The following is a 12,087-nucleotide window of genomic DNA, read 5'->3' on the forward strand; positions in this document are numbered from 1 at the left end:
GTATTCTGGGTAGTTGCTATGGTGTTACTAGGTGATTGGTAGTTGTCACAGATGGTTACTATGGTGTTTGTAGCATTTTCTTGGCATGATTTAGCACTTAGCTAATCAAAATTAGCATGTAGCTATTCACTGCTAGCATGTGTAGCATGTAGCAAGTCCTGTTTGCTAGCATGAGTCAAAAGAGCCAACCCCCATCTCTATACGATGTTCTGATGCAGAGATATACGCCTTGCAAAACGGTTGCTAGGGTAATCTGTTTGGTTGCTAGGGAGTGGCTTGGCAGCTGCCAATCATGAAGCTCCAAAGTCAGTGTGAATGTATAAACCAACCCCCATCTCTATACGATGTTTTGATGCAGAGATATAGGTCTTGCAAAATGGTTGCTAGGGTACTCTCTTTTGTTGCTAGGGAGTGGCTTGGCAGCTGCCAATCATGAAACTCCAAAGCCTGCTTGTCAGTATGAATGATATAAACCAACTCCCATGTCTCTTTGACATTCAGAATGGAAGATATCCCTGTCTGGATTTTGGTTGCTAAGGTACTCGACAATGGTTGCTAGGGAGGGGCTAGGATGTGTTGAGGTGATTGGGGATTGGCTGTTTGCTGCCCCGAGTCAAACGAGCCAACCCTCGTGTTTCTATGACACTTATATCCTGAGATATCCCTTTGATGTCTTTCAATGGAAGTCAATGGAGCTTGTTGCTAAGGAGCTCTAAATGGTTGCTAGGGCGTGGCTTGAAAGCTTCACAATGATCCTGAGAGACTGATTGGTTGTCTGAGTAAAATGAGCCCGCCCCCTTGTCTCTATGACACTGTGATCCAGAGTTATGTTCAATACAAATGCGGTTTCTATGGTGTAGGACAGCCCATTTCATGGGCTGTCCTACACCATAGTACGTGAATGGGGCAACTTTGGGCCGGTCCTGCCCCCCAGGGGTGCAAATTTTACCCCATTGTGTGCTATGTTGTTACAGAGCCTACCAGCCTCTTCAAATGTGATCCAGAGTTATGTTCAATAGAATATCGCTTACTATGGTGTAGGACAGCCCATTTCATGGGCTGTCCTACACCATAGTACTTCATTGGGGCAAGTTTGGGCCCCTCCTGCCCCCCAGGGGTGCAACTTTTACCCCATTGTGTGGTATGTTCTTACAGAGCCTGCCAGTCTCTTTAAATGTGCCAAATTACACGTTTCTGCGACATCCTTGCTCTGAGCTATGAGTCTGTGAATTTTGGTTGCTAAGGTGCTCGACAATGGTTGCTAGGGAGGGGATAGGAAGTGTTGATGTGATTCATGATTGGCTGTTTGCTGCCCCGAGTCAAACGAGACCACCCTCATGTTTCTATGAATCTTCTATCCAGAGATATCCATTTGATCTCTTTCAATGGAAGTCTATGGAACTTGTTGCTAAGGTGCTCTAAATGGTTGCTAGGGGCGTGGCCTGATAGCTTCACAATGATCATGAGAGACTGATTGGTCGTCTGAGTAAAATGAGCCCGCCCCCTTGTCTCTATGACACTGTGATCCAGAGTTATGTTCAATACAAAATCGCTTACTCTCTCTCTCTCTCTCTCCATTTCATGGGACGTCCTACACCATGTTAAGTCAATAGGAAAAGTTTTGGCCGCTCCTGCCCCCCAGGGGTGCAACTTTTACCCCATTGTGAGGTATGTTCTTACAGAGCCTGCCAGCCTCTCCAAATGTGGTAAATTTCACATTTCTACGAAATCCTTGCTCTGAGCTATGACTCGTCAAAGTTTGACGTAATGTTAAGTCTATGGGATTTTTCGTCGACTTTTTCGCCCCTGGGGCGAACACCGCACCCCCGATCGCTTATAAAAGTCATAGCACACCATTCCCGAATAGGCCGCACGTTTTGACACCTCATTCATGGGTCTGTGACAAAAACTGCGGTAGGAGTAGCGCGTCAAAAAAGCGGCGGAATAAAAAGAAGTAAAATAATAATAAGTATGAGCAATAACACTAATGTTGCTTTGCCATAGGCAAGCACCATTAATAAGTATGAGCAATAACACTAATGTGCTTTGCCTATAGGCAAGCACCATTAACTAGAACGTACATTTCCAGAAGAAAATGTGAATGGTGCTTGCAGTGGCAAAACTCGGCCCTCGGTTGCTAGAGTGTGGTACATGATTGCATACGAGCCAACAACCATGTCTGTACGATGTTCTGCTGCTGAGATATGGCTTATTCATGTTGTTCGGGTGGTTGCTAGGGTGTTCTGGGTGGTTGCTAGGGAGTTCTGGTTGGTTGCTAGGCAGTTGCTAGGGTGTTTTGGGTGGTTGCTAGGCGGTTGCTAGGCGGTTGCTAGGGTGTTCTGGGTGGTTGCTAGGCGGTTGCTAGGGTGTTCTGGGTGGTTGCCAGGCGGTTGCTAGGTGGTTGCTAGGGTGTTCTGGGTGGTTGCTAGGCGGTTGCTAGGGTGTTCTGGGTGGTTGCTAGGGTATTCTGGGTGGTTGCTAGGGTGTTGCTAGGCAGTTGCTAGGGTGTTCTGGGTGGTTGCTAGGGTGTTCTGGGTGGTTGCTAGGGTGTTCTGGGTGGTTGCTAGGCGGTTGCTAGGGTGTTCTGGGTGGTTGCTAGGCAGTTGCTAGGGTGTTCTGGGTGGTTACTAGGGCGTTGCTAGGCAGTTGCTATGGTATTTGTGTGGTTGCTAGGGCGTTGCTAGGCAGTTGCTAGGGTATTCTGGGTAGTTGCTATGGTGTTACTAGGTGGTTGGTAGTTGTCACAGATGGTTACTATGGAGTTTGTAGCATTTTCTTGGCATGATTTAGCACTTAGCTAATCAAAATTAGCATGTAGCTATTCACTGCTAGCATGTGTAGCATGTAGCAAGTCCTGTTTGCTAGCATGAGTCAAAAGAGCCAACCCCCATCTCTATACGATGTTCTGATGCAGAGATATACGCCTTGCAAAACGGTTGCTAGGGTAATCTGTTTGGTTGCTAAGGAGTGTCTTGGCATTTGCCAATCATGAAGCTCCAAAGTCAGTGTGAATGTATAAACCAACCCCCATCTCTATACGATGTTTTGATGCAGCGATATAGGTCTTGCAAAATGGTTGCTAGGGTACTCTCTTTTGTTGCTAGGGAGTGGCTTGGCAGCTGCCAATCATGAAACTCCAAAGGCTGCTAGTCAGTATGAATGATATAAACCAACTCCCACGTCTCTGTGACATTCAGAATGGAAGATATCCCTCTTTGGATTTTGGTTGCTAAGGTGCTCGACAATGGTTGCTAGGGAGGGGCTAGGATGTGTTGAGGTGATTGGGGATTGGCTGTTTGCTGCCCCGAGTCAAACGAGCCCACCCTCATGTTTCTATGACACTTATATCCTGAGATATCCCTTTGATGTCTTTCAATGGAAGTCTATGGAGCTTGTTGCTAAGGAGCTCTAAATGGTTGCTAGGGCGTGGCTTGAAAGCTTCACAATGATCCTGAGAGACTGATTGGTCGTCTGAGTAAAATGAGCCCGCCCCCTTGTCTCTATGACACTGTGATCCAGAGTTATGTTCAATACAAATGCGGTTTCTATGGTGTAGGACAGCCCATTTCATGGGCTGTCCTACACCATAGTACGTGAATGGGGCAACTTTGGGCCGGTCCTGCCCCCCAGGGGTGCAACTTTTACCCCATTGTGTGGTATGTTGTTACAGAGCCTACCAGCCTCTTCAAATGTGATCCAGAGTTATGTTCAATAGAATATCGCTTACTATGGTGTAGGACAGCCCATGCCCATTTCATGGGCTGTCCTACACCATAGTACTTCATTGGGGCAACTTTGGGCCCCTCCTGCCCCCCAGGGGTGCAACTTTTACCCCATTGTGTGCTATGTTGTTACAGAGCCTACCAGCCTCTTCAAATGTGATCCAGAGTTATGTTCAATAGAATATCGCTTACTATGGTGTAGGACAGCCCATTTCATGGGCTGTCCTACACCAAATTACTTCATTGGGGCAACTTTGGGCCCCTCCTGCCCCCCAGGGGTGCAACTTTTACCCCATTGTGTGGTATGTTCTTACAGAGCCTGCCAGTCTCTTTAAATGTGCCACATTACACGTTTCTGCGACATCCTTGCTCTGAGCTATGAGTCTGTGAATTTTGGTTGCTAAGGTGCTCGACAATGGTTGCTAGGGAGGGGCTAGGAAGTGTTGATGTGATTCATGATTGGCTGTTTGCTGCCCTGAGTCAAACGAGACCACCCTCATGTTTCTATGACTCTTCTATCCAGAGATATCCATTTGATCTCTTTCAATGGAAGTCTATGGAACTTGTTGCTAAGGTGCTCTAAATGGTTGCTAGGGGCGTGGCCTGATAGCATCACAATGATCCGGAGAGACTGATTGGTCGTCTGAGTAAAATGAGCCCGCCCCCTTGTCTCTATGACACTGTGATCCAGAGTTATGTTCAATACAAAATCGCTTACTCTCTCTCTCTCTCCATTTCATGGGACGTCCTACACCATGTTAAGTCAATAGGAAAAGTTTGGGCCGCTCCTGCCCCCCAGGGGTGCAACTTTTACCCCATTGTGAGGTATTTTCTTACAGAGCCTGCCAGCCTCTCCAAATGTGGTAAATTTCACATTTCTACGAAATCCCAACTCTGAGCTATGACTCGTCAAAGTTTGACGTAATGTTAAGTCTATGCGTTTTTTCGTCGACTTTTTCGCCCCTGGGGCGACCACCGCACCCCCGATCGCTTATAAAAGTCATAGCACACCATTCCCGAATAGGCCGCACGTTTTGACACCTCATTCAGGGGTCTGTGACAAAAGCTGCGGGAGGAGTAGCGCGTCAAAAAAGCGGCGGAATAAAAAGAATAAAAAAAAGAATAATAAGTATGAGCAATAACAATACTGTTGCCTTGCTAAAGCAAGCACCAGTAATAAGTATGACGGATAACAATAATGATGCCTTGCTACGCAAGCACCATTAATAATAAGTATGAGCAATAACACTAATGTTGCTTTGCCTATAGCAGGCAAGCACCATTAATAATAAGTATGAGCAATAACAATACTGTTGCCTTGCTAAAGCAAGCACCAGTAATAAGTATGAGCAATAACACTAATGTTGCTTTGCCTATAGGCAAGCACCATTAATAAGAAGAAGAAAAATAAGTATGCAAGAGAACACTAATGGGCCTTGCCTATGGCAAGCACCATTAATAAGTATGAGCAATAACAATACTGTTGCCTTGCTAAAGCAAGCACCAGTAATAACACTTACAGGTTGTGATACGGAGGAGGAAGCTGATGCAAATACACTTGGAACTGAACCTTCCTTCAATATCAGCCAGCTCGCGAATCCAAGTTTGATTGCATTTAAAAAGCAATCGTCTTCAAAATGACGCGAACAAAGCACAAGGCTCGGACTATACTTCTGTGGTATAGTTGTATATATGAATTGTAGCCACTTAGTCTTCAAATGCTCCTCCTTGGGCAGATGAAAAAAGTTGTCTTTTGAGCCGCACTTCAGAACACAGCGTCTCGTCGCCATGATGTTTTCAAGATTTCCCTGGCCTTGGAGCAATAAGTGGGCGTATCGTATTCAAATAACTTTACAAGTTGACGTCATCTAGTCAGAGAAAAAGCTTCGTCTTCTAACGATTCATAAAAATGACTCCGAGTCGACTCTCACTTTTGAAAGACAATAACTTTATATACGGTGCACTTTCATTATTTCAAACTTTGCAGGATGTTTTTGTTCACTTAGATCTATGTTACACACTACATGAAAGGTAAATTTCAAAATTCCATAATAGGTGCCCTTTAAAAGCAAGATTCTGGGTTCAATAAAAGTTAAAGGGAAAGTTCATCCAAAAATGAAAATTATGTTTACTCACCCTCCATTTGTTCCAAAACCTGTATGAGTTTCTTATTTCTGTTGAACACAACACACACAACACTCTCTTCCCAATGTTGACTTGCCAGCTTGTCCTCATCTCACTTCTATCCCTACATGGGCAAATATCCATACAAAATAACGAGGCTTCGGTATGTCACAACTGTTTTGAAACATTTGCCACTAGGGGGCGATCCCAGAGTGAACCCAGAGTTTATATGTTTTTACCTGATCTCAGATCAGTTTTATAAGTTTGGACATTTTATTAACACATTTGTATAATACAAATGAAGAGTAGTAGATTTGTCTCTGATTAGCCAAGCCATCAAAAAATAATAATATATATATATATATATATATATATATATATATATATATATATATATATATATATAATATTAATTCACAAAGCACACTCTACAAATGAATAAACTAACATAAATTATACAAAATCGTTATGCTTCATTCTAAAGGGTTGGTATTTGATGGTTTGTAGATTGCATATTGAAACCTGTTTGAAAGATTTTGAACAGTTCTGTTACAGTATTGAGTTTTTCCCTCAGACAGCAGGAACTGTTCTGATTGGTTGTCTCTGCTGTAGTGGGCGTGGCTGCTGTTGTGATGTCACTATCAGTCCGTCACTGATGAATCGGACATTCTCACATCAGGACACTAGGGGGCGTTGATTATGATGATGCCTTTTAACAAGCCTCAGAGGATTTTCCTACAGAAAACTTAGCATTGAGAAATAATTTGATTATTTTTGAGGCCTATATCCACCCTAGAAGATCAGCAGAAGAGCACAGTATGTAAAGTATACATACACTCCAAAGTATATAGCCTACATTTCATCAAACACCTTTATAAAATATATTTGCCATACCCTTCTTAAAAATCCAGCCTAAGGTGTTTTTTAGTCTTTTTAGTTCTGTGTTGTTTATGGTTTTGGAAGTTGGGAGATCAGTCTATATCAGCTCCAAATACGACCATCATATAGGCTGTTTTTTACTGAAATAGACACTGTCAAAATGCTCTACAGGATGTTGCTTCTGAATGAGAAGTGAGAAAAGAACAACAACAAAACTGAGGATGTCTAACATTCAATGGACTATTGCAGAAAATACAATATCAATGCACCATGCCATCTGATTCCATCACTATACTGTAATTTTAAAATCTCTTTAAAAAATAATTATGATGAGGTTGTTTCTGCTGGAAATGATAGTCAAACATTTCTGTAGTTGTGGCATTGAGTGTTAAAGTGAAACATGTTTATTCAGTGTGAAATGATGCAGTTCAGAAACGAATAAAAATAGATGACACAGCGCTTCACACGATCACACCAACAAATGTGTGAACTTTAGTCATGTGCTTTATAAACATGGTGACCATATTTTATATGCCATACTACAGATATTGTTAGTATGGATATATGCCATACTACAGATATTGTTAGTATGGATATATGCCATACTACAATGTCGTTGTATTGAGCAACAAAGCCTTCTGGGGAAAAAACTCAAAACACGCAGCATTGCAAGATCCCATGTTCATATTTTTTTAAAGATTGCTTATTTATAATGACAACAGTAACTATATTTTGGTGGAAACTATACGCTAAGGGGTTTATTACATCACATTGTTTATTAGGCCTACATAAATGTTAGTTTTCATTGACTGTATCATGTGACTAGTCAGAGTGTGAAGCGCGTTCACGTATATATCACAGACGCGCTCATGAACTGCAGGACTTTAATCTCCCTGACTGAAGTTTCTTTCTAAACCTCAGATTATCTGCTGATATTTTTACTGATATTTCAGATCGTAGAGTGATTTTATCTCAGGCTTTTGGAGATGATGTTGCTCACACTTCTTTTGTTCTCTTTGAGTTTGTGTTGTCAGCCTGGTGAGTTATAAACATGTTTTTATACTTAGTGATGATAATGTTCAGTTAAAATTGTTCAGAGGATTTTCATTAACTGTTAATAATATTGTGTTTCAGGAGTGTTTGGTTACACAGATGCAGTGAAGTCAGTGTCAGTGATGGAGGGAGAATCTGTCACTCTAAACCCTGAACTCACAGACATACAGAGAGATGAAGAGATCCTGTGGAGGTTTGGAGACAGTCGCATCGCTATAGTGAACAGGAACATTCCTAGATATGATGATGAAGAGAGATTCAGAGACAGACTGAAACTGGATCAGACTGGATCTCTGACCATCAGTGACATCAGAACCACAGACTCTGGACTTTATAAACTAAGAACCATTATTGGGAATAAGGAGATTATCAAGAGATTCAATGTTACTGTTGATGGTGAGTAGAGAATTACACTGTACTTTTACTGTCTTCTTCATATTCTTGTTATAGCAGGGTACATGTAAAACAGCTTTGGGCCAAAGTTTGATAGAAAATAAAAAATGTCTGACCAATTTCATCAGACAACAGACTGAACATCTCAACATCACTGAACTCTGTCAGATGTGTTCAAGTACATCAATAGTCATATTTACAATATTTACAAAGTTGTCTTTTTTTGTCGATCAAACTTGCACTAATGACTATCTTTAGCCGTTATAGTTCCAGACACACATCCTCCTCCACAGTCTCCTCATCCTCCAGTCTCAGTCTCTCAGATAGTGTTGATCTCTTCTTCTGCTGCTGGATCTCTGATGATCGTGGCTGTTCTCATGATTTTCTGTATGTGCAGGAAACACAAAGACACAGGTACTGTAGACCTGCAGCTTATACATCTGTAAACAATAATGTGGCGCAACAATATTAGAGAAATATACATGTTTTGATTGAACATCTCATTACAGTTGAAGACGAGACACACGCTGATGCAAAACTCTACACACACACTGGACAAATGATGGTGAGTGTCTCTTCAGTGACATTTAAATTTATTAATTCATAATTTTTTTTTCCCAATATGTAATGAACAATGCAAAATAACTGCATAATATAAAGCAATAGAATATTACCACTGTTTGAAACACTGCACATTAAATATTGGCAAATATGTTTAACAAGTTTGTGAAATAGTATACATTATGCTATTATTCCATTATAAATAAATCATGCTTCCTGTGCTAAATGTCTGTCTGACTTGTGTGCATCTATATGTTTAGCGCTGTATTTGTTCTTATCCTGATATCTGATGTTGAACATGTTTTGTTTCCACAGTCCACTTGCTTTTATTTTTTGTCACTGTTATGAAAGCTGCTGTCTTCTAAGATTTCATAATAAAAGTCCCAAGAATATAAAAAGACAGAGACCCTCCATTATACACAAACACAAGACCATCATTCTGTGTGAGAAACACTGACTCATAACCCGTAATATCAATTGATGAATTTGCAGCAAATTTCTGTAATTTATTCATTTTGAGCTCCTGCAGTTTTTGAATGTGAAACATCAGGTTTGTTTTTCTCCTTTGACCTTTTGTGTTTGTCTTTTCCTACAGAAATCTGAAATTACGGAGGTGGTTTATACATGTTTGATCACAAATCAATAATCAAACTCTCTGATTCTGTTTGTTTACAAATTATGTGTTGATCATCGTATTGACATTTGTGTTTTATACTGTATTACTCTTTCAAATAAAATACAATTTATATTTGTTGAATTAAATTATGCTTTTGGATTCCTTTAGTCTGATATTGATATTCACATATGATCATCATCACAATACAATATTTTGGGCCAGATTTACTAAACAGGGCAAATTAGCGTGCGGCCACAATCTCACAAAACCACTGGTGTGAGTGGAAAGTTCAGCCAGCAACAATATCACCCTGTAGCCCAAGACTGGTCACCCACTGAAGCTAAGCAGGGCTGAGTCTGGTCAGTACCTGGATGAGTGAACTCCTGGGAAAACGTCTCGGTTACGTATGTAACCCTCGTTCCCTGAGTACAGGGAACGGAGACGTGTCGTCGGGGGAGTTCCCTGACGAATTGGGATCACGCTAGGGAGACCATTTGCCTACGAGAGAATTAAAACGAGCCAATGAAAATTGGCATGCAGGAATGCATTCCGCAGCCCGCCTACCAGCGCGGGTATGAAAGGCGGAAGCAACGCATGCATAGTGCTTTTCGCTGAGGAGCCGAACGGTGTCCAGTCCTCCGCGAAGGTACAACAACATGGCGAAGGGACGACACGTCTCCGTTCCCTGTACTCAGGGAACGAGGGTTACATGCGTAACCGAGACGTTCCCTTTCGTCCTGGGAACTCCGACGTGTCGTCGGGGGAGTTCCCTGACGAATTGGGATCCCTAATAAAATGCCATGGTGCTGGCCCCTTCCACAAGACCCGCTCAGTGGATATTGGATAACACTGGGAAAACGTGCCCTAACCCCCAAAAAAAGGGGAAGGGAACGCTGCGGAAGCCCCAGCCTGCCTGAGGAAGGCCTGGAATACACACATGTACTAGCCCAGTGGGATAGTGAAACATATGGCAGTCCCTGAGGTGGTCCCATCCGAGGAAGTGGGAGCGAACTCAACAGGGACGACAGAAGAGTCTGTCAAGGGGAAGACACGGCTGAACTGCACGTGGCATCATGGGTCACAGTAGAGACCACTAGAGAACACCCAGTCTACTAGCAACTCCACAAGAGGTAGCAGACCTGGCGCTGGCGGTCCGCTACGCCAGGCACCGGAAGGGTGATGGAGGAACTCACGAGGCTCACCGACGTTGGGCGCCAACGGAGCAAAAAACGCACGTACCTGGCCGAAGCGCAGGATGGCGTAGCAAGCCGACACAACCTATTCCCTCGCACCACTGGCCGTAGCGAGCACTCGGGAGGAAACAGGTTCCACACGCAGGCTATAAAACCTAGCGAACGTGTTAGGCTACGTTCACACTTAGCGTCTTTTTTGACAAAAAAAAGTTAACAATGGCGTTTTTTTAGCAAAAAAAAAAAAAACGCTGCGCGTTCGGTTACAAATAGCAGCCGAGCGCGTCTTTTGTTGCCATAACAACAGCTGCAACAGTAGTGTGCCCACACAGCCTCTTTGTGATGTATGTTATGATAGAGTTGTGTACTCATATCAAACAGCTCCTTGTGCTCCGAAACAAGGACGATTAGTTTTTCTACCGGCACCGTGTCCATTTTTCTTGTTGTTATGGAAACGACAGGTCTCGCTACTCGCTTGTCATTGGTCAGCTGTCAAAAAGGCGCTTGACGTAGGGCGTTCTTTTCAGAAAAGTTAAACTTTTTTCAACTTTAAAAGACGCTCTGAGCTGCAGAAAAAGACGCCGGCGGTGGCGTTTAAAAAAGCGCTCAGGACTTTTTTGAAAAAACGGTTTACTCCATAGGGTTCTAATGTAGAACAGACGCTGGCAGTTTGAAAAAAGACGCTAAGTGTGAACATAGCCTTAGGTGTCGCCCAGCCCGCAGCTCTACAGATGTCTGTCAGCGAGGCGCCTTGAGCCAAAGCCCAGGAAGCGGCAACACCTCTAGTGGAGAGAGCACGCAACCTGGGAGGACAAGGCTCACCCAGAGACTCATACGCTCGGGTGATAGCATCCACTAACCAGTGAGCCAACCTCTGCTTGGAGACAGCCTTCCCCTTCTGCTGGCCTCCATAACAAACAAAGAGCTGATCTGAGGTCCTAAGCTTTGCGTTCTGTCAACATAAACCCGCAGGGCGAGGACGGGACAGAGAAAAGCTAGGGCTGGGTCTGCCTCCTCCTGGGGCAGCGCTTGCAGGTTCACTACCTGATCCGCGAAGGGGGTGGTAGGAACCTTGGGCACATATCCAAGCCGGGGTCTCAAACAACGTGAGAAGGCCCGGCCCGAACTCTAGGCACGATTCGTCGTCCGAAAAAGCTTGCAGATCCCCGACCCTCTTGAAAGAGGCCAATGCCAACAGGAGCGCTGTCTTATTGGACAGGATATTAAACTCAACTGTTGACAAAGGCTCAAAGGAGGACTTTGAGGCTCTGTACTTAGCACCAGAGCTAGGTCCCAAGAGGGTACAGGGTGCAAAACGCGAGGTGGATTTAACCTCCTAGCACCCTTAAGGAATCTGAAGATCAGGTCGTGCTTCCCCAAAGATTTACCCTCTACTGCATCGTGATCTGCGGCTATTGCAGCAACATACACTTTGAGGGTGGAGGGAGACAGCCTTCGCTCCAACCCATCTTGCAGGAAGGAAAGCACGACTCCGATCGGGCAAGTTCGGGGGTCCTCCTGACGGGAGGAACACCAAGCGACGAACAGG

At 43.6% G+C, this 12,087-nt stretch overlaps 3 protein-coding genes across 4 annotated transcripts in view; 2 read left to right on the forward strand and 1 right to left on the reverse strand.

The window, feature by feature from the left end:
* LOC306988964 (uncharacterized protein) overlaps positions 1 to 12,087 on the forward strand; it is a 191,620-nt gene that overhangs the window by 90,196 nt on the left and 89,337 nt on the right. The gene's annotated exons all lie outside the window — the stretch shown is intronic.
* The window catches only part of LOC306988956 (uncharacterized protein), a 170,650-nt gene that overhangs the window by 31,227 nt on the left and 127,336 nt on the right, over positions 1 to 12,087 (reverse strand). The gene's annotated exons all lie outside the window — the stretch shown is intronic.
* Positions 7,696 to 9,335, forward strand: LOC306988761 (uncharacterized protein; the record flags this gene model as incomplete). Its single annotated transcript, XM_079593910.1, has 4 exons — positions 7,696 to 7,763; positions 7,860 to 8,174; positions 8,439 to 8,585; positions 9,328 to 9,335. Exons 1-4 carry the CDS (start codon positions 7,712 to 7,714, stop codon positions 9,333 to 9,335), a joined length of 522 nt encoding a protein of 173 aa, XP_079450036.1. The 5' UTR covers positions 7,696 to 7,711.

This window comes from Phoxinus phoxinus, assembly GCF_949152265.1.
Source record: "Phoxinus phoxinus genome assembly, chromosome: 20".
Classification (NCBI taxonomy): domain Eukaryota; kingdom Metazoa; phylum Chordata; class Actinopteri; order Cypriniformes; family Leuciscidae; genus Phoxinus; species Phoxinus phoxinus.